This window comes from Salvelinus fontinalis, chromosome 32, assembly GCF_029448725.1.
Source record: "Salvelinus fontinalis isolate EN_2023a chromosome 32, ASM2944872v1, whole genome shotgun sequence".
NCBI lineage: Eukaryota > Metazoa > Chordata > Actinopteri > Salmoniformes > Salmonidae > Salvelinus > Salvelinus fontinalis.
The window spans coordinates 39,424,239-39,446,539 of NC_074696.1; the positions used below are offsets into that span (position 1 = coordinate 39,424,239).

Sequence of the window (22,301 nt, forward strand, 5' to 3'; positions counted from 1 at the left end):
ACATTCTAGTCCAATTTACACTAAACAAATATATTATACCAAATGCAAAGAGCATCTTTTTACACAAATAACAATACTACCCTTTATTAATCCAAAATCTACATTTAAATTAAATTCTATACTCATTAAAAAATATATTATGTAACATCTTTATTCTTCAAATAATTACATTACACACAACAGCAGAGGACATTTTCTATTTCTCAGCCTGCGCATACAGAAAATTCCCAACTCCAATATGTCACACCAAGCCATCACATTCAGCCACTGGTGGTCACAGACCGCAATGTGACACCACATTAATAATGCAATGAAATCATGAGTTAAATAGCTTTTGTGTTTGGTGGGTGTCAAAGAAAGCTGTGTGGTATAGTAAGCAACTCACCCCTAAAGTAAATGTGTCTATAAGAGTCTAATCCAATCAAATGAAAACCTTATGCTGATCTACTTTGGTTGTGTCAAAATGTCTACAGTCACATTATTGCCAAGCAATTCAGAGCTTGGATGAAAGAATGTGAGTGAGCTCCCACTGCAAGGGACTTGAGTCATTCCAGTTTTGCTGAGACAAGTTGTCATATTACAACGAACCACTAGGTGCCAGACAGTGTCCAGATATAGTTTTAGATAAAAGCACCGTGATGCTTTATCACAGGGTTACCAGCAACTGACATTAAATGTATTCATTTACCAAACGAAAACGTACTTCTTTCAGCCTCCACTCGGTGTTTCAATAAGTGTAACTGACAAAATCCAGAACAGACACTTATGTTCAGTATTAGGCATACCTGACCTCCAATGAGAAAGTTCACCCACCAGGCCTAAGTATCCATCACACTTCCTTTTGACCCATCTCTGTCAATGCAACTATCCCACCCCTCCTTTCTCTCAGGAGATTACATTTGTTTGTGGGATGATGCTGTCGACTTTATGGTCTGCGAGGTTAGCGGACGCCTCGTAGTTGCAGATGGTCACTTCATGTCTATGAGCCTGGGAGGAAGAAAGCAAAACAGATGAGACAGAGGTGAGGTGTTTTGCCATTTAAAAAAAATGGACAACATATAACAGTCAAAGTAAAGCCTGATACATAAGTGAAACAATTCTGGAAATCCTTAGAGCAAGAAGAAAAATAAACTCAGCTGAGGCATACACTGTCAGAGCTGTAGAAGATCATTTACTGAACGTTGGCCTCATGTTTGTTCTCACCTGGGAGTACTCCCCTCTCAGCCCAATGTAGTAGACCCGTGTGGACTCTGTCCCAAAGTTCCGTGATATGTGAACTGACAAGTGATTAACGTTGGAAAAACGGGCAATCCTGGAAAGAATGTCAATTTAGGGTTGATTCGTTTGGTGTGTTTTAGGTTTGGTGGGTACTTAGGCATAATGGTTTTCTTATTTTGTGTCAGAAATAGTCTATGGGTGAGTAATGACCATAAACCCCATTGTTTTCTTGGAAAACAATACTACTTTTAGTGTGTGTGCACACTTCTGTTGCCCTTACCTAGTTGGGTATTCCAGCTGAGCCAGTGGATCTCTATTGAGACGGAAGACATGCTCAGGTTCTCTGCATGTGTCATCAAAGGACATGTGGGGTATGTTCTTGTATCTACAAGGACAATGCAACAACAACACATAGTTATCAAAACCACAAACGCTGACAATAAATAAAATGCAGTTCCACGCCGATGTAGCAGAAGCTATCTAATTTGTCACTAGCTGTCTTGATCTCACGGTGTGAATAATGAGTCAAATGTCACTCACGGAGCAATAAGCTAGCTACAATACTTGCTCTTTCAGTTTGCACAGTTGGCTCAGAGCTGGGGGTGTATTCATTATGAACCAAACAGAAGCAAACAGAATTAAATGGGGAGGGACCTACCGGAATTTGTCCAATAGAAACTTGTTGTAAAACATTTCCCGTTGTAACCCCTTTTGCACAAATGAATACACACCGGTTGACTTGTTGTGAGTAATAACCATCAAATCTCAAAGAGTTGATACATGCTACACTGGCTCAGGGTTTTCTGAAAGGCAGAAACAGTACTCACTCAGTCTCATTTCAGCAGGATGCGATTCATCATCTTCACCGGCGATGATGATCCCTTTCAGCTTGACACTTCCGGTGAACCTGAGAAAAATATAATTTGTGAAAGATAACGCATAAACGTAATATGCAGAAACAAGTTTAAAGTTAAAATGACAGGATAAGAAAGGGTGAAAAGGGGGTTTCTTACGGGATGTTGAACAGGAGCTCTTCATCAGCATCACTCTCAACAAACTGCAGAAGATAGAGCGTTTCAAGATTATTAATTCAAGATAATTAAATCATTAATATCACATAACAGTTATGATAAAGTTAACCAACAGTGGCACTTCATCACATGAGAAAGGTTATAAGAAATTGGCCTTCAATGGAAGAAGACATTTGACTTCACCAATGGAAGAGGTCCAGATCAGCTTTAAGGAAAGGCTCATTGACACTAAAATGTTCAGTGTACAAAATAAGTAAACATGGGTGTTAATTTTTTCAATGTTTGATTTAAAGCTGAGCCACGTAATGTTAGTGGAGGATTCGGGGATTCTACACCCAAATGGTTAATTTAAGATGATGTACTATACGTTCAATGAGTCGATAACATTACCTTCTCCCTGTCTGTCCGTTGATCCCATGGTTTAAATACGAGTTTCCCATCGCCTTCTCTTGCTTCGTTGAGGCACTGCAGTTTCTCGACGTCAATGCGCTGATAAAGTGCATACTCCAGGCCGCGTTCCGCTGGCTCGTGCTCGTCTTCACAGCAGCCGTGGCTGTGCCCACCGTGACCAGACATCACAGGTACTAACTATATATCGCACTTTAGGGAAATGTAAGTCCTAGCTAGTGATTATACGGGCTGTCTAACTAGCCAAGTTATTTGTTTCAGACTGACTTGGCTGGTTTCACTTTTCCACAACATTCAGCAGAGGAAACATTTTAAAATGACACTTACGTTACTAGCCAATCAAGATGGACGTACAGACGCACAACGTCAAAGTGTTCTCTGATTGGCCTGGCCAACACCAATGAACAAGCACAAGGTTTCACTAGATTTTTGACCATTGAGTTATAAAGAATTTATATTTACACTAGAATTACTAATTGATTGGGGACGCCGTGTTGAAGCCACCGTGCCTCCATCTTGGCACTACCCCAACGTTGTAAAACATAGTTTGGAAGCTATAGAAATGCATTTATTAATGTCAATATACATTCCCTTTTGCGACGTTTATTCTATTAAGACACCTTAATGCAGGGGTTTCAAACTCATTCCATGGAGGGCCAAGTCTATCCAAAAGATTTTCGTTATTTCCCGTCAATTTGTGTCGAATTAAGACCTAGACAACAAAGTGAGTAGTTCCGACTCCCCTCAATCAAGTACAACGAAGCAGCGAAAATCCGCAGACACTCGGCCCTCCATTGAATGAGTTTGACACGTGCCTTAATCCATACTGTTAAATTATACTAGGTGAGTAAACATACAAAAAATTGAACATAATTTAAATTATAACTTTTAGAGATCACTAATGTTACCGTCCCCACTACAAAACATGTAATTGAAATACCGTAGAATTCCATTAATTCCTGTGGAGAACTGTTCCTACTGGCGTGGCTTCAAAGCCTCTCAAAAGCCAATACATAGCATCGGCAATGCAGAGTTTGTATACATAATTGTTTTAAACGCAGTTAGATTGCACAGCCACAAAGTCAAAATTGGCTACAGAAATGAGCTTTTTGGTCTTGGTTTAAGGTCAGGGTAAGGCATAAGGTTAGCAGTGTGGTTAAAGTTCAGTTTAAAATTAAATTTTAAAGATAAATTGTAAACATGGGCAGGGTTTATGACTTTGTGTATACAAAGTAGTGGCAACCCAAGCACACAAACCTGTAAAACCAATAACTGAGCTTAGATCAGTGTCTAGTGGAAAGCTACTCCCATTTGCTTTGCACCCAACATCCATTGTATATTTCTTTCAGTAGTCATTATTACAGTGATACAATATAAAGCTGAACAATGGCATTCTCTGTTCTCAGTGTGGGGCATACAGAATGTACCCTATTATAGCAATTTATTCAGTGCACTATTGCTTGGTTCCATTGCTAGATTTGAGCTGTGTTTTTCAACATCAACACAGACTGAAGAAAATAGACCATTAACATATGAGGGCAAAAAGTCAATTTTATTACAAATGTCCATATAACATTTATTAAAATCTATTAAAATTACTATTTCATCCACTTCCATTTGGGTCTGGGTTCAGGGTGACCCAGGGGTCCCAGAGTTTAAAATAAATACATACGAGTGAAGCTGCAGGGTCCTATCACTTGCTCTTTACTCTCTCCCTTTTTGTGTTTTCCTCTTCCCGCAGTCACTTCATTCCTCACTCATCACAGTGAACCAGATAAAAGTAGGGATGCACATGTGGTTCAACACTGAACACAGTAGGAAAACAAAGTGGGAATACACTGGAGTAAAAAGAGGTCTACTCAATTGTATTTAAAAACATGACTGACTGTAACAGCACTATGTAGTTTGATGTCTTAACTTCTGCGTACCATAATAAAGAATAGTTCTGTCTGTCAGAGTCCCTCTGTAGTGTGATACTGCTTGTATGAACTTGTAACAAATGACTAGTTTCACCTTTGAAATGTTATTTTGTTTGTGTGTGTACAAGTGTGTGTTTGCCAGGGTCAAACTGGGAACAGTTAAAAATAGAGGACATAATTGTGTGTGTATTTAAGAAACGCTAAAATAATGGAATAAATCTGTGTGTGTGTGTCTGTGTGTGTGCGTGTGTACACATGTCTGGTCGGGGTTTGTAGATCTTCCATAATTCATTGAATAAAAAAAAAAAAAGAGCTTAGCTCACTTAGCTCCTACAATCTCTCTTCCTCTCAATAACTCCATACATTCATCTCTCTAACTCTATCGGCGGGAGAATCTGTTCTTGAAAGCTTTGATAGTTTTAGCCATCATGGGGGCGATTTCTGCAAGACAAACAGACGTGACATTTCTGCTGTTACAAAGTTAGCCACGCAGACATGTCCTCTCAACACAGATTAAAGTCAAAATGTTTTAAAATCAGAAAATATACATATATATTTTTTTACATGAATGTTGAGTCCAATTGTTTTTGAAAGAAAAGCACATTTTTTGTCCTTTAAAATAACATCAAATTGATCAGAAATACAGTGTAGACATTGTTAATGTTGTAAATGACTACTGTAGCTGGAAACGGCAGATTTTTAATGGAATATCTACATAGGCGTACAGAGGCCCATTATCAGCAACCATCACTCCTGTGTTCCAATGGCACATTGTGTTAGCTAATCCAAATGTATCATTTTAAAAAGGATAATTGATCATTAGAAAACCCTTTTGCAATTATGTTAGCACAGCTGAAAACTGTTGTTCTGATTAAAGAAGCAATAAAACTGTCCTTCTTTAGACTAGTTGAGTATCTGAAGCATCAGCATTTGTGGGTTTGATTACAGGCTCAAAATGTCCAGTAACAATGAACTTTCTTCTGAAACTCATCAGTCTATTCTTGTTCTGAGAAATGAAGGCTATTCCATGTGAGAAATTGGCACGAAACTGAAGATCTCTTACAATGCTGTGTACTATTCCTTTCACAGAACAGCGCAAACTGTCTCTAATCAGAATAGAAGTCATTTACAACATTAAAAAATGTCTACACTGTATTTCTGATAAATGTAGTTATTTTAAATGGACAAAAACTGTGCTTTTCTTTCAAAAACAAGGACATTTCTAAGTGACTCCAAACTTTTGAACGTTAGCGTACATTTCTGCACCCATTTTCTCACACACACACGATACTCACTTTTGACCTGTGGCTTGTTGTCTCTTGCGCTGGGGCAACCCCCACTGCTGGGGCCTGAGGAGCGAGAGGTCTCAGGGGGACTGTCGTGAGAGGAGGAGTGGCTGGGCTCAGCCAAGTGAGAGCTATAAGACATGGCTGGCCTTATTCTGAAGAAAAAAAACAGGAAGGACTATCCAATCAGTGTACAGGAATATACAAATCAGTATAGTTTCATAATTGTATGTTTTCAAGCCTGGGGGGCATTATAAGCACCATCTACATCACTTAATAGTTCTCACAGTCAACATTTCAATAAAGTTTCTATTTGCTCTTCTTTACTCATGTAGCCTAGCTCCTATATCCTCAACCTGTCGTCAGATTGAACAACTGTTTCGCTTTCTTTTCCTGTCATGCTTTCACAATGTCTCTGATGCTTGCCGTCTCCCTGCATGTTCGGAACGGCCAGAAAACGTCAGAATGTCTGTCTCTATTCCATTTCATCCTCCAGTGTGTTGAAACTTTATGATATCTTATGGCTACTCATTCATTCTTCAAAACAAGACATATTTGCATCAAATTTTGGATACAAATATGCTGAAGTGGATATTATCTTAAGTTAGCATTCAGCCAAGCATTTCTGTGTATATGAAAATGTAAGTGCCAGGATAACAAAATGTTTGATGGTGGTGGAGAGATTAAAGGAATTCTGTAATGTTTGTATGTGCTCTTCTCTATCAGCCTCTCCAGCCTCACCCTGACACCAGATTGAACACTGGGAAATCTTTCGCTTTAGTCTCTTGCTTTTCCTGTTTAACATATGGTCCTCTGGCTACTCTGGCATCCCTGAAGCTGTGTGTCCTCCTGCAAGTTCAGAACAGCCAGAAAATGCCAGGGGGAGTTTCAGCATTTTATTAATAAGTTTGAGAGTCTGAATTACATGTTAGCATACAAAGTTACCATTCAGCCAATCATGTCTTCAGATAAGGAAATGTAAGTAGGAAAAAATAAACATGGAAGTGCCAACATGCAGTGTTTGATAGTGGTATGCACACTAGTGTCCACATACTTGATCGGAGCAGCAGCTGCGGTGGAGCTGGCAGTGGAGGTGCTTGTAGTGCCAAACTTCTCCTGTCGCCGGCGGACATCACGTGGAGGTTTTGCGACCGAGTTCACAAATGCCATTTTAACCTGTCGACCTGCGAGGAAAACACACACACATACAGTACCAGTCAAAAGTTTGGACACACCTACTCATTCAAGGTTTTTTCTTCATTTTTACAATTTTCTACATTGTAGAATAATAGTTAAGACATCAAAACTATGAAATAACACATATGGAATCATGTAGTAACCAAACAAGAGTCCAACAAATCAAAATATATTTTATATTCTTCAAAGTAGCCACCCTTTGCCTTGATGACAGCTTTGCACAATCTTGGCATTCTCTCAACCCGCTTCACCTGGAATGCTTTTCCAACAGTCTGGAAGGAGTCCCCACATTTGCTAAGCACTTGTTGGCTGCTTTTCCTTCACTCTGCGGTCCAACTCATCCCAAATCATCTCAATTGGGTTGAGGCCGGGTGATTGTGGAGGACAGGTCATCTGATGCAGGTCATCTGACTCTCCTTCTTGGTCAAATAGCCCTTACACAGCCTGGAGGAGTGTTGGGTCATTGTCCTGTTGAAAAACAAATGATATCCCATCTGGTTTGCGCTTAGTGGGTTCGTAAGCAGACAGGATAAAAGGGATGTTCACATGCCTGTCTGAAAGAACCTTCGGGAGTACTGAAGGGTTGTGGTGGAGAGATATACTCCTCCCACCAGGGTCCATCCGGTAGCACTCAGAACTTACCGATAGAGCATGGAGCTCACCCACCCTCTTCATGGAAGTAATCGCTACCAAGAAAAACACCTTCATAGAGAGGTGTTACAGGGAGGCAGACTCCCAACAGGTCGAAAGGCGGCTTTGCCAAAGCTGCCAAGACCACATCCAGATCCCAGGTCGGCATTGAGCGGGTCCTAGCTGGACGCAGGCGACGAACACACTTCATAAACCTGGAGACCAAGGGATGGCGCCCCACTGGCCTGTCCATCCACGGTCTCGGATACCACAGAGTTCCCCGGCCTGAAACAGCAGGTCGTGTCTCAGGGGAAGTTGCCAAGGTGTCCCAAACAACAGGGACAGAAGAAGGCTGAACCAGGGTCGTCTGGGCTAGTATGGGGCCAAAAGCAGCAGACAATTCTCCGCCATCCTGGTCCCATCCAGCACAGCCTGGATCAGGGGAAAAGGGGGGAATGTGTAAAAGCTCCAGCCCTGGCCAATTGTGAGCCAGAGCATCCATTCCCAGAGGCCTTGTTCGCTCCGACATGGAGTACCACAGGGGGAAATATGCATTGTCCAGGGAGGCAAACAGGTCCACCTGTGCCCTCCCGAACTTGTCGCACAGGTGCGGCACCACTTGGGGATGTAGGCTCCAGTCCCAATGTGGCAGGCCCTCCCGAGAACATATCCACAGCCATATTCAGGATGCCAGGTACGTGCGTTGCGCATAGAGACGCTAGACATCACTGATCCCAGAGAAGGAGCTCTGTGCCATAAGATGGCGACGGTGCGACCTCAGTCCACCCTGATGGTTGATATAAGCCACCACTGTGGTGTTGTCAATTCTCACCAGGACATGTCTTCCCTTCAGATGTGGAAGGAAAGACAACAGGGCCAGCAGTATAGCTGTAGTGCATTGATGTGCCTGCCACTCCAAGGGGGTAGCCAACAGCTGCACATCCTCAGCATCTCCACCCTACCTGAGAGAACGGAGCGACAGCGCCACTTCAACAATGCCCTGAGGCACTGTGCGGTCACCCGCAGCTGGCGGCGATGGTGGCGCTTTGGGTGCAGCCGGTGAGAGTTGAACCATTGTTGAAGAGGCCGGAGATGGAGCAGGCCCAGGGGAATCAGCAACGAGGCCACCATCAGCAAGCCCAACAGGCATTGGCAGGTCAGGACGGACAGTACCCGCCCCTGCCGAAAGTGGTCGAGGCAAGATAAGATCACCTGAACCCTTCTGGTGGGCAGGAGTCCAGTTCCATGCCAATGAAGGTCACCCTCTGGGTGCGAGTCAGACGACTCTTCTTGTTGTTTACAGTAATGCCCAGCCTGCCGATGTGGGTCAGGAACATGTCTCATGTCACAAATCAGCCAATCGTCCAGGTAATTAAGGATTAACAATCCTCTGGACGTGAGAGGTGCCAGGACAGCGTCCATGCACTTTGTGAAAGTGCGGGGTGCCAAGGAGAGGCAGCAGGAAAGAACCATGAATTCGTAAGCCGTCCATTCGAAAGCGAATCGGAGGTACTGCCAATGAGATGGGTGAACAGGAACATGGAAGTACGCATCGCTCAGGTCCAGCGTCGCAAACCACTGGTCCCTGGACACGGCCTGCAACACACGGGCTGGGGACAGCATGTGGAACCTCAGTACCTTCAAATACCCATTGAGGTTGCGGAGGTCCAAAATCGGTCAAAACCCTCTGTCTCCTTTTGGGACCACAAAATAAGTGTAGAACCCACCTAGCCGTTCTGATGTCTCGATCCTGCGGACCGTGGTGACACGAAGGCCCCTGAAGGACGGGGGCCGGCACCAGAATTGGTACCCCTCAAGCATTGTGGACAACGCCCAGGGGGACTCCACACCCTCCTCCCACGGCCGCTTCTCCCGGGTCCAAGGCGACGGTCCGTCTGCCTTGGACCCGGGCCTGAGGCGGCGGCATAAACCGTCTCAGGGTCTCCGGATCCCTACGAACATTAATCGGTCTGTTCCAGAATGTCATCAACCCCTAAGCCAAACGTAAGCGCTGGGGTGATGGAGAGTGGATCTGGAGAGCAGCTGAGAGACGGGATTGGGCCAACCAGAGATGGCGACGGGAGGCAACCACATGGCCACATCCCGGCACGGGCCACATCCCTCCTGGAACAGGAAAAGCAGGCGAGACACCTCCATCGCTTACTGGAGGAGCTTCTCTGTGCCCTCCTGTAGCCGGGGAAACAGAGTATGCAGGTAGGCCTGCAGCTGCATGGTAAGGCAGTTGGTAGGGCAGCCAAGAAAGCAGAGGGACCCATATGTGGCTTTCAAGTCCGCATCAAAGACTCAAAGACTGGGGGGTCCCGGCTTCAGTCGCAGGTTCCATCCTATAATCTCCCGGTGCGGGAGGACCATGGCACCTATCATGGTGTCTATGATCGGGTACTCCCAGAGGCCAAATGACTCTGCGCCTGCAAACATAACTCCATGGTCCAGTCTCTGCTGTGAGTCGGAAGCACCCCCTGACAGAGGCCCAGCTCTTCTGTAACGCCTCGCAGAACTCAGCAGAGATGGAAAGTCATCACTATCCACTAGTTTGATGTCCAGTGCAGTGGCTGCCCTAGTGAGTAGGTTCCTCATAGCCTCTCAAGCAGGTGGGGGCGATGAATCCCCGCTGCCGGCTTCTGATGGCCTGGCAGCCCCGCTCACGGTGGTGAACAGTGCCAGCATCATCCCCCAGGAACAGCCTATCAATCTCCTGACGCAGGGCATGCGCCCTCCGTTCAAGGTAGTCCCAGCGGTCCAACTACTGCCCCCATCCAGGACTAGCAGCAGATGGGCTCCGCCTGCGGTGGCTCCGGCCACGCTTCCTGGGATGGGTACTGTGCCCAGGAGAGGGACTAACAGCTCGCTGGCGCACCAATCCTGAGGGAGCTCTTCCCCAGCCTGAGCCTGGCCAAACCACTCACACATGGCCTCTTAGAACACCACACAAAAAACAGGCATCCAGTAGGGCACTCCACCACCCTCTCTGCGTGACTCAAACCCAGGCAGTGCATACACAAGGTATGCGCATCCCCAGGGGGATGCCACCATCACACATGTCACAAAGGGAAGCCATAAGCTCAGCCAAGCCTACAAGGCCACGGAGCAGGGGTATGACACCCTGGGAGAGCTTATGTCGTGACCCGCTTGAAGGAATAGGAACCTGGTGAGTGATAAATTACCCAGTACCTCTGCAAAAAAAAACAGGGAAGACCAGTGTGGGAAAAACAGCAGACGAAAAATATATATATTTTTTTTACAGCAACCAGGTAATGATTTGATATATTTATTTTACGCCAACTGCAATATTACCTTGCTGGTTTAATATCGAAGCAGTAAAAACAGCATCATATGATGGAGTAACTCCGTTAAAGAACTCCAAAGTTAATGTCTCAACGTAGTGGAAAGCCCACCACAATACTCTTACACTCTGCAGGGGAAAGAACAAGAAAAAGAAACTTGCAGGGTAATTAGCAGAGAATCCACGCATAAGGAGTAGCATGTTAAAGCAATTCACAACACACATATAGAACAAGTCAGTGGGCAAGTTGTGTAAGGTAAATTACAGTTTGTGGCAGCTCCCGCTGCCACAAACATAATGGATGCATACGGAATCGTAGTGTAACGCTAACGAAACAAGTACGACAAACCACGGGCAGAAGATACAGATCAAACGAGTGCAGCACTTCCATGCAATATATTACACTTACCAGTGACTTACCAGAGCAAACCGCAGAAAGTTTGTACCTCAAACCACACGGACATCCACCGAGAAAATGAAAGAGAACGTGTTTCACGGCCATGGGGTCTATATATAGGGGCGGACCCCAGCCGTAATACAGGTGTATACAGGAGTAAATCTGTAAATCCTCACCTCGGATGTATCCCTCCGCCGCACAGTGCTATCAATATATTGAAGTGATCCAAAATAGTGAAACATAACATCCGTTCACCTACTCTGTATCTCACAAAGACACGGAGGTCAAATTTGGACACAGACCAAAGGAAAGATTTCCACCGGTCTCATGTCCATTGCTTGTGTTTCTTGGCCCAATCAAGTCTCTTCTTATTATTAGTGTCCTTTAGTAGTGGTTTCTTTGCAGCAATTTGACCATGAAGGCCTGATTAACGCAATCTCCTCTGAAAAGTTGATGTATCTGTTACTTTAATTCCGTCAAGCATTTATTTGGGCTACAATTTCTGAGGCTGGTAGCTCTAATGAACTTATCCTCTGCAGGTAACTCTGGATCTTCCTTTCCTGTGGCAGTCCTCATGAAAGCCAGTTTCATCATAGAGCTTGATGGTTTTTGCGACTGCACCTGAAGAAACTATCAAAGTTCTTGCAGTTTTCTGGATTGACGGACCTTCATGATTTAAAGTAATGATGGACTGTTGTTTCTTGCTTATTTGAGCTGTTCTTGCCATAATATGGACTTGGTCTTTTACCAAATAGGGCTATCTTCTGTATACCACCCCTACTGATAGGCTCAAACACATTAATAAGGAAAGAAATTCCACAAATTAACAAGGCACACCTGTTAATTGAAATGCATTCCATGTGACTAACTCATGAAGCTGGTTGAGGGAATGCCAAGTGTGCAAAGCTGTCAAAGGAAAAGGGGGGCTACTTTGAAAAAATCTCAAATATATTTTGATTTGTTTAACACTTTTTTGGTTACTACATGATTCCACATGTGTTATTTAATAGTTTTGATGCCTTCACTATTATTCTACAATGTAGAAAATAGTACAAATAAAGAAAAACCCTGGAATGAGTAGGTGTGTCCAAACTTTTGAATGGTACTGTATATACACATATGCTCACTAAAAATAAACACCCTCAGTACACTTTCATGGATGAAATAACTCCTAGTAATAACTACTGTATAGTAGGATCCAGCTCATAGATAGGACATAGAGAACCTTTGGGCTTGTTGGCATGGGCCGAGCTGATGTTTTGGGTGAGCTTGCGCAGGCGCTCCTCCCGCTCATCGTGTTTCCGCAGGTACATCTCCCGCCATGATTCGTACTCCTGGGGCGTCTCACGCTTGAAGTCACGCTGGCAGTGGCGTTGCCAAAGCTCATCAGAGTCCTCCATAAAACACTGAGAGGAAAATGTTGGTTTAAAATGATAAAATACAAATGTTGACATGAAATACAGTGCCTTCAGAAAGTATTCATATCCCTTGAATTATTACACATTTTGTTGTGTTACAGCCCGAATTCAAAATGGATTAAATAAATATTTTCCTCACCCATCTACCCATACCCCATTGTGACGACCCTCCCACTCTGTCTGCCAAATTCTTTCTCTTTGCTCTTGTTTTCCTTAATAGGATGTCCGTGGGCGGAGCTGGGAGGGTCGTCAGTGAAATGGGACACACCTGGGTTCGGGTGTGTCCCAGGATAAATGCACCTCGTTCCCCATTCATTGAGGAGACTCTCTCCATGCAGACACAGAGATTTTGATTGTTTGCGTTGGCACCTTTCAACACCCCTCATTATCACATTTATGAACGCAACCACTCACACTACTGATTACACACACACCATTGTTAATTATATTTAGTTTACTTTAGTTAAATATATTTTGTTATTCTTATCTCCCTTTTTGTTACGCACTTTGAGCCAGTTCGTGACAAATGGGGGCTTATCCGGGATCATACGGTTGGTTCCTAGATATTTGTGTACAGCAGTTGTTGATTTATTAAGGACTAATACTAGTGCCGTTTGGCTTACTAGTATGTGTTGTTTGGGAGAAAATGTGGAGTTAATGTTAACCTGTAGGTGCTTTGTTTGCATCTTTTGTTACAGCTTGTTTGAGTTGTAATGTTTGGTGCCCAGTACTGGTTGCCTTTGTTTGTTTGGTAAACTTGCCACTGCGGTGGATAGTTGGTTGTGTGCTGCGATGGAGAGAGTACATTGGTTAGTTTCCAGGCCCCCGCCAAGGCTAGAGACTATTGTTCTACTCGCTGTTGGAATATCGGTCCGAGGAGGTGAGTACAATCGGCTGTGTACCTCAGTGGGAGATTTGGGAGGGTAGTGACACTAGCTACCCGGAGCTATAGCCTTTTTTCCTCTGTTAGGCTTAGCGGTGTTTCACTTTGGAATACGTTGGGCATGGTTATTGTGTGGTCTGTGGACTGAACAGGTGTCTCGGGGGCACATCTGTGGCTTGGGGGAAATCTGCCAGTGTGCTGGGTATTTCCTTGCCAGTTGGCTACAGTGTGTAATTACCCACTGCAAATCCACACGAAGACTAAGGTTGAGTTACTGTAGGTTTTGGGGAAGCTCCATATATCTCATCTCTCTTCTGTGGTGCCCAATATGATTGTCATTTCTGTTTGTGATCTGGTGACTTTAGCCTAATTTGCTACATAGGTCATCTGCCTTTATTGCAATTATTTTCCATTGGACAAAAGATGTAACCCACAAATGTTTGCTTAGGTTTTTTTGCCAAACTAACAATGTCTTACTGTATTTAAATTAATTTATTTGATTTCAACTAACTTATGTTTTAATTCAATTAAGTTAAGCAGTCAGCAGGGGGAAGAGCGAGATTTTTTTTCTTATGACTATGGTGTCTTACGTAGAGGAGTTCATTCGCTTTCCATCAGAGGAACTGTTAGAATTATGTACTGAACAGCTGTTGAAGGTTGAAATTAGTATAAACGTCTAAAACATTCTATGAGGTTGATATTGAAGGCTAATCTGATGGAGTGGTTTTCTTGAAGTTACCACTGGGGCAGCCTCTGAGGACTCGCCGTTTCCCCATAACATTAATGGCCACTCCATCTGTTAGTCCTAGTAGTCTTTTTGAACAGCAGAAAGAACTGCTTCTGTTACAGCTAGAGCGTGAGAAGCTAGAGCATGATCGTGTAAAATATGAAAAAGAATTGCCATTTAAACAGGATTGAGTGTGCTGATTGGCTAAAGTATGAAAAGTAATTGGAATTTAAAAACGGGTTTGAGCGTGCTAAAAATCAAGCTGTAACAAGAGTGGCTAGAACTGGTTAGGGAAGGGAAACTCAGGGGAGAGTGCTCTGGGAAGGTGGCCCAGATGTACCTAGGGGTCGCTCCTCTTTTGGTCGTGGCTCGGACACATTTGATATTTTTGGGAACTAACGGTTGTTGCATTCCATCTCAATGTGCGGCACATCCGGGGGACTAATGTTGTTGCGCTACAGGTCGGTAGTCATTTAGGCAGGTTACCGCAGTGTTCTTGGGCGCAGGGACTATGGTTGTCTGCTTAAAACATGTTGGTATTACAGACTCAGACACGTTGAAAATATCAGTGAAGACACTTGCCAGTTGGTCAGCGCATGTACACGTCTTGGTAATCTGTCTGGGCCTTGTGAATGTTGAACTGTTTGAAGGTCTGACTCGCGTCGGCTGCGGGGAGAGTGATCGCACAGTGATCCGGAACAGATGGTGCGCTCATGCATGTTTCAGTGTTATTTACCACGACGCGAGCATAGAAGTAGTTTAGCTTGTCTGGTAGGCTCGTGTCGCTGTGCTGCTCTTTGTAGTCTAATGGTTTGCAAGCCCTGCCACATCCGTCGGAGCCGGTGTAGTACGATTCAATCTTAGTCCTGTATTGACGCTTTGCCTGTCTGATGGTTCATCAGAGGGCATAGCGGGATTTCTTATAAGCTTCTGGGTTATATTCCCGCTCCTTGAAAGTGGCAGCTCTACCCTTTAGCTCAGTTCAGATGATGCCTGTAATCCAAGGCTTCTGGTTGGGGTATGTACATACGGTTACTGTGGGGACGACGTCATCGATGCACTTATTGATGAGCCCAATGACTGGTGTATTCCTCAATACTATCAGAAGAATCTGTGTGCTAGCAAAAAAGTCCTGTAGCTTAGCATCCGCTTCATCTGACCACTTCTTTATTGACCTGGTGCTCACTGGTGCTTCCTGCTTTAATTTTAGCTTGTAAGCAGGAATCAGGTTACAATTATGATCAGATTTGCCAAATGGAGGGAAAGGGAGAGCTTTGAAGTTTACATACACCTTAGCCAAATGCATTAACTCAGTTTCACAATTCCTGACATTTAATCCTTGTAAAAATTCCCAGTCTCAGGTCAGTTAGGATCACCACTTTATTTTAAGAATGTGAAATGTCAGAAAAGTAGATAATTATTTTTCAGCTTTTTTCTTTCATCGCATTCCCAGTGGGTTAGAAGTTTACATACACTCAATTAGTATTTGGCTAGCATTGCCTTTAAATTGTTTAACTTGGGTCAAATGTTTTGGGTAGCCTTCCACAAGCTTCCCACAATAAGTTGGGTGAATTTTGGCCCATTCCTCCTGGCAGAGCTGGTGTAACGGAGTCAGGTTTGTAGGCCTCCTTGCTCACACTTTTTCAGTAGAATTGAAGTCAGGGCTTTGATGGCCACTCCAATACCTTGACTTTGTTTTCCTTAAGCCATTTTGCCAAAACTTTGGAAGTATGCTTGGGGTCATTGTCCATTTGGAAGACCCAATTGCGACCAAGCTTTAACTTACTGACTGATAACTTGAGATGTTGCGTCGATATATCCCCAATTTTTCTACCTCATGATGCCATCTATTTTGAAGTGCACCAGTCCCTCCTGCAGCAAAGCATCCCCACAACATGATGCTGCCACCGCCGTGCTTCACGGTTGGGATGGTGTTCTTCGGCTTGCAAGCGTCCCCCTTTTTCCTCAAAACATAACGATGGTCATTATGGCCAAACAGTCCTATTTGTTTCCATCAGACCACAGGACTTCTCTTTAAAAAGTATGATATTTGTACCCATGTGCAGTTGCAAATAAGTCTGGCTTTTTTATGGCAGTTTTGGAGTAATGGCTTCTACCTTGCTGAGCGGCCTTTCAGGTTGTCAATATAGGACTCGTTTTAGTGTGGATATAGATACTTTTGTACCTGTTTACTCCAGCATCTTCAAGGTCCTTTGCTGTTCTGGGATTGATTTGTACTTTTCGCAAAAGTACGTGCATCTCTGAGACAGAACGTGTCTCCTTCCTGAGTGGTATGTTTATACTTGCGTACTATTGTTTGTACAGATGAACGTGGTACCTTCAGGTGTTTGAAATTGCTCCCAAGGATGAACCAGACCTGTGGAGGTCTAGGGTGATTTCTTTTGATTTTCCCATGATGTCAAGCAAAGAGGCACTGAGTTTGAAGGTAGGCCTTGAAATACATCCACAGGTACACCTCCAATTGACTTAAATGATGTCAGTTGGCCTATAAGAAGCTTCTAAAGCCATTACATTATTTGCAGGAATTGTCCAAGTTGTTGAAAGGCGCAGTCAACTTTAGGGGCGGCAGGTAGCCTAGTGATTAGAGCGTTGGACGAGTAACTGAAAGGTTGCATGATCGAATCCCCGAGCCGACAAGGTAAAATTCTGTCGTTCTGTTCCTCAGCCGTCATTGAAATTAAGAATTTGTTCTTAACTGCCTAGTTACACTAAGTTATTTTTATTTATGTAAACTTCTGACCCACTGGAATTGTGAGTGAAATAATCTCTAAACAATTGTTGGAAACATTACTTGTGTCATGCCCTAACCGACAAGAAATTTGTGGAGTGGTTGAAAAATGACTAACCTAAGTGTGTAAACTTTTGACTTCAACTGACCATTTCATACTGGGTGACAGTTTGTGCATTTGTACTTTTATTGTGTGTTTGTGTTACCTGATTGCACTGCTCAATGCGGTAAAGCTGTTCTGGGGTGCATCGCTCTAGTACTGGTTCCAGTATCTCGAAAGGCACGCCTCCCACCTCATCAATTGCTGGACAAACAGTGACAAAATCAGCAGGGTGTGAAGCACCTCTAAGATAAAAGTCCTATGAGTAAGACACTAACAGTGTAATGTTAAAGAGAACGTCACGTGTTGCTCTTAGTTTAGGTGAAATTATTTTATACAAGTAGATCAAAGTTGGCCAGCAGCCATAGGAATCCACACAACAATTAAGTTTGGTGTTTGCACAATAGCCCATGTCTTTGCCTTCTCCCTTCTGGAAGATGATAGGTGTAGGACATTAACATATACACTTGACTAAATACAAGTACATAATGTGACAACGTGCCATCACATGGCATTCAGTGTCACTAGGAGACAACACTCACAGTCAATGTTGTTTTGTAGCACCCTGATGCACTGCTCGTACAGACTCATCATCTTGGGCAGATAGGATGTCTTTGAACCCGAGTAGACCGTCATTTTAGAGTTAAAGCGTCTCCCAGTGAAGCCGGTGTCCTCCTCGGCGTCATTTGACACAGGACCTGCCGGAAAGAAGTGAAAAGTTAAACATGACTAATTGCTGACAATCTTAATACAGATTTAACCAAATGACAAGTCCAACACGTACACAAATTCTACTTCCAATATCCACGCTATCATAACACATAGAATTAATCAATGTATTGGGAATGCAATCTGTTGTACAATATTATGGATATTGGAACGTACCCACACACAGTGTGAAGGTGGAACCAAAACATTTTAAGTACCTTTGCGTCGCTGAGGAGACAATGGTGTGAGATCAATGGAAGGCAGAGGTCTGTAGTAAGGCTGGATGGCCGGCAGAGGGATGTCAGGAAGTGTGGACACAACCTCGACCACCTGGGGTAAAATAATACATTAAAAGAGGAAGCGTTCAGTCAAAAACCTGACAACAACATATATAGGATCAGGGTCAGGGCAACTGGTTAATAAAAACATACACGATTGTAAGGACTTACTGTCCAGCACCAAAAAATTTTTGACAGCAAATATAACATACGCATGATCGAGTGAGGAAAAGTTCAGTGAAAGTCTGTTCCTACCCTCCTGCGTTTCTCAGGCACCGGGGTCGTTGCCGTCTGGGCTGGATCAGCCCTCTTGCTGCGGTTCCCGTTTGCTTTGCTGGGCTTGGACTCCTTGGAGGAGGAAGGTGCAGCAGGCGAAGGCTGGACAGGAGGACGAGGAGGTGTGTGGTGGTGGGAGGAGGGCCGACTGCTGCTGCCGGGCTTCTTCTTCTTCTTAGTGGGCGTAGGGGCGTCATATGTGAGGAAGGATTCAAACGACACGGTGGGGGTATCAAATGCCTCTTCTGCCTGCTCCTCAGGTGTCTGGGCTAATATAGGAGAGTCCCTAGGCTCACGTGACCTCCCTAGAGAGTAAGCAGAACATGGAAGGATGTTATGGGATGTATATATTTTTTTTTGGGGGGGGGGGGTTTAGAAGTATGAGACAACCCACATCTTTAATGGGGAAATGGTAACAATCACTACTATCAATGCATATTTTAAATCACCCATAGCAGTACTGTTAGAGTTCTGATGAAAAAGACCATGGGTCACCATATCCACAATACAGTTTAAGTTATTATCCCACATGTATAAATATAATACACGATTGGAAAACCATCTATTAACAGACCAATACTGACTCAAAGATTGAAAGAGGCATCTATGGAATAGGATGTCATTTGAGAACCAGCCTCTCTGTAAATGTCACAATGACACAGAAGTCACAGCGAACTTCTCTCAGCAAACTCACTCGGCAGCACACTCACCATCACTTCCCCCTCTCTTGTCCTTCTTGCTCTCGTGCTGCGTGGAGTGCCGACTGTGCTTGGAGGCCTTGCCACTGTGCTGCGGTTCCTTTCCCACGCTGCTCTTCTTCCCTTCGCCACCACGGCTGCTCGCCTGGGCGTGACGTTGCCGTCTCTCCTCGCCCCGATCGCCGTGGGAACCGTGATGCTCCCTCCCAGGCTCTTTTTGCGGTTTGGCGTGTCGGACCTCTTTGCGAGGGGGGCTGGGCGTGGGCTCTGGCTCTTCCTCTGTGGGGCTCTCGTAGCCCTCCGACTGGTACCCCCCTCGTTGGCCACCGTGGCCAAGCTGTGGGGGGCTGTCGTGGTGCTGAGGGGGGGAGGGGGAGTAGTTTGTGCGGTAGCCTCTTTCCTCCTCCTCTTCGTCCTCCTCTACATGAGGCGGCTCCTCCGGGGATAGTTCCCGGACACGTTCGCGCCTCCCTTCCTTTCCCTCGGCGCTGCGAGGGTGCGCGTGTGTCCGTACATCCTTCGCGTTGCTGGGTCTGTGAGGAAAAAGAAAAAAACATTAAAGCTACACTTCAGTAGAATTCAGATAAATACGCTAGACAATAAAGAAAATGAAGATGAAGAATCAGAAGAAATCCCCTCAGTAATAATGTACCTTTCAGCAGACGGGGTGGGAACCAGTTTCTTCCACTTGGCCACAAGGCTCTTCGCAAGATCTCCAGCAAGATCATGTTTCCGGAACGAATTCACAGTTTTTCCTACTCCAGTTTCCTGCACCGGTGAGAACAAAATATAAGCGGGACACAGATAGTAGTAGGGTGTCCTCCTCAGTACATTATGTTTAGTGTCATTGAGAACAACATGGGTGGTTTGTATAGATTCAGGAGCTCTAATGGTTAAGTGAGCAGGCCAGCACACTTAAAATTGCACATAACAGGCCACATTATCATTATTGCCCATCATAAAAAGAAGTGAGCATGCTCTGAAGGTTGCTTGACAATATTGAAGAGCACATCAACTCCTATAGGGAAACTGGCTACACAGGGCCATATCCGGTTGCAAAACCAAAGACTGTATTTGGCTTCCTCTTCTAAAGAACACTTTGCAGTGACTGAGGAACTAGGGCGCAATCAATGTGGGGCTTTGAGACTAAAGAAAGAGATGCTATCAAAATCGTGACATGAGCATTTTTGTCATTTAGCAGACCCTCTTATCCAGAGCAACTTACAGTAGTGAGCATGCACTGATTTACTTAAATGTTTAGAACCCACTATCCTGGCGTTGCAAGCACCATGCTCTACCAACAGCCACACGGGACCATACATTATTTTAAAATCTTACCACAAGGATATCCACAGTCATAGGCAGCTCCCCCAGCCTTTTGAGAGTCTTCAGGAGCTAAATAGTGCAAATACAGAATATTTACATAGTGCTCACTACATCCTTGGTACTGATTGACCTAATTAGCCTGATTCTGAGAAGAAAAAGAACAGTCTGCACACTAGCAAAGTGCACAAAATTCAGGTATGCCAAAAGGGAGGATATAGCTGGTTAAAGGTAATGGTCAGGTTAATTCAAGGCTGCTGAGCATTGAATGAAAACATAGCGACATAACAATATTTACAAAATCACAGCATTGACGACAACATGGGTCTTCTGTGTGAAAGCGTACGCTAGCGTTATCTGTGTAAAAGTGTAGGCCTACTGGTAGTTTGACTTTGTAGACTATATATGTCAAACTGTGCAGTACTTTCAGGATGTATTTGAGTCAGAAAATGACAAATGTGCCCGAATTACGCACTGTCATTGCTCATCAAGATGTGTCCGTTGTCGTGGCCTATGGGGGTTGTGAGGTAGGCTAGTTACGCGTATCCGGAGAGGGGGTTGTGTTTACTAAAGTCGATCAGCTGATAAAAATCCACCCCGACACCGCAGTGTGCAGGGATTGCGTTGTTCAATGAGACACAATCAAGAAACTGCCGACATCACAATAACGCACAACAACCCAATGTATTGTTTCCCTTAAAATGTGGACTGGTCCATGAGTGAACTGCAACAATCTAACAACTAGGCCCGTGCTGATGTTGCTGTCACTCGATCGTGGAGCTTATACAATCGGTGTCGTTTGAACACTAGCTAGATGGCTACATTATTAGCATTTGAAAGTGGCAATGTCCGTTGGCTCCAATGCATAAAGTACAGTTCTGCGGACTTGGCAGGTAGCTCGAGGACTCGGTTAAACTTAACATGAACTATGGTTAAGAAAAACAGTTGGCTAAGTTACGCATCGTGACGAGATCTTAGAAAAATCAGTCGCTAGCTACATTCGCGGAACTACCTGCCACGCGACAATATTTGAAAACATTCTAGCGAGCGCAAGCCATCCGCTACAGCCTTGCCGTTCCATCCTGGGCCTTACGATTATTACCTTGCGAGGCTCTAGGTTTTCGGAGAGCCGAGACTGAAGTCTCTCCACCACTTCCAACAGATCCTCCGCCATGTTTAGTGCTGGTGTCCTGTGACCCGGAAGCTGCGTCATTACAGCAGAAATGGGTCAGCGCTGTCCTTTCCGCTGCTTCAGTCAGCCTGCAGTTGACATGGAGATTGACGGAACTACGTAATAAAACAGCTGACAAAGGATAAACCAGACACTTGCTTGACGATGAAAGGTCCAATGCAGCCGTTTTTATCTCAATGTAAAATAATTTCTGGGTAACAATTAAGTACCTTACTGTGATTGAGTTCAATTACAATGGTCAAAAGGAAAAAATATCCATTTGAGTCAAGAACCAGAAGTCCTACACAATGGACCATGAATGTGTTGTCTGCAGCATTTGGTCACATGACAGCTCAATCAGCGGTTTGATTTGACTTACCAGCATGTCAACACAGCCAGGATCATAGTCAAACGTATTTTGTAGAATTTTGGTGTATTTCACCTGCATGATTGCGTTTAGTTCGTTCAGTTTCCCAAATATGTCTGTTACATAGTCAAGGAGCCACATTTTATTTTATTAGAAAGTCAACAAAGTATTTTTTTAGTTTTACATACATTGTGATTGACAGCAGTTTCTCTC

At 44.2% G+C, this 22,301-nt stretch overlaps 2 protein-coding genes across 6 annotated transcripts; both read right to left on the reverse strand.

Moving 5' to 3' along the window:
* Positions 1-39: 39 nt before the first annotated feature.
* Positions 40-2,976, reverse strand: LOC129831313 (PITH domain-containing protein 1-like). 2 transcript variants are annotated; one of them, XM_055894607.1, is made up of 6 exons: positions 2,640-2,976; positions 2,232-2,275; positions 2,042-2,125; positions 1,499-1,603; positions 1,204-1,312; positions 40-987 (listed from the first exon to the last, which is right to left on the reverse strand). In XM_055894607.1, exons 1-6 carry the CDS (start codon positions 2,823-2,825, stop codon positions 886-888), a joined length of 630 nt encoding a protein of 209 aa, XP_055750582.1. In that variant the 5' UTR covers positions 2,826-2,976; the 3' UTR covers positions 40-885. The 2 variants fall into 2 exon arrangements, with proteins under 2 accessions (XP_055750582.1, XP_055750581.1); XM_055894606.1 differs by having other exon boundaries at positions 906-987; positions 2,046-2,125; positions 2,640-2,975.
* A 1,214-nt stretch (positions 2,977-4,190) lies between these two features.
* On the reverse strand, positions 4,191-21,785 carry eloa (elongin A). 4 transcript variants are annotated; one of them, XM_055894610.1, is made up of 12 exons: positions 21,653-21,782; positions 20,566-20,622; positions 19,880-19,995; positions 19,240-19,760; positions 18,509-18,834; positions 18,194-18,305; positions 17,810-17,965; positions 17,374-17,471; positions 11,005-11,122; positions 6,917-7,046; positions 5,872-6,017; positions 4,191-5,017 (listed from the first exon to the last, which is right to left on the reverse strand). In XM_055894610.1, the coding sequence occupies exons 1-12, from the start codon at positions 21,761-21,763 to the stop codon at positions 4,956-4,958; spliced, it is 1,953 nt and encodes a 650-aa protein (XP_055750585.1). In that variant the 5' UTR covers positions 21,764-21,782; the 3' UTR covers positions 4,191-4,955. The 4 variants fall into 4 exon arrangements, 3 of the variants coding, with proteins under 3 accessions (XP_055750585.1, XP_055750584.1, XP_055750586.1); XM_055894609.1 differs by lacking the exon at positions 11,005-11,122 and adding an exon at positions 12,616-12,796 and having other exon boundaries at positions 21,653-21,781; XR_008755696.1 differs by lacking the exons at positions 4,191-5,017; positions 5,872-6,017 and adding an exon at positions 7,311-10,883 and having other exon boundaries at positions 21,653-21,785.
* Positions 21,786-22,301: the final 516 nt, after the last annotated feature.

Excerpts from the sequence above, each read along its gene's own strand:
- eloa (XM_055894609.1), bottom strand. The coding sequence starts at position 21,763 with ATGACGCAGCTTCCGGGTCACAGGACACCAGCACTAAACATGGCGGAG. Across the intron at positions 12,797-17,373 it reads GCATTGAGCAGTGCAATCAG|TGTTTTATGGAGGACTCTGA; the intron begins GTAACACAAACA and ends TTTTCCTCTCAG. Across the intron at positions 6,018-6,916 it reads GCAGCTGCTGCTCCGATCAA|AATAAGGCCAGCCATGTCTT; the intron begins GTATGTGGACAC and ends TTTTTTCTTCAG.
- LOC129831313 (XM_055894607.1), bottom strand. The coding sequence starts at position 2,825 with ATGTCTGGTCACGGTGGGCACAGCCACGGCTGCTGTGAAGACGAGCAC. Across the intron at positions 2,276-2,639 it reads AACGGACAGACAGGGAGAAG|TTTGTTGAGAGTGATGCTGA; the intron begins GTAATGTTATCG and ends TATCTTCTGCAG. Across the intron at positions 1,604-2,041 it reads GCTGAAATGAGACTGAGTGA|ATACAAGAACATACCCCACA; the intron begins GTACTGTTTCTG and ends TTGTCCTTGTAG.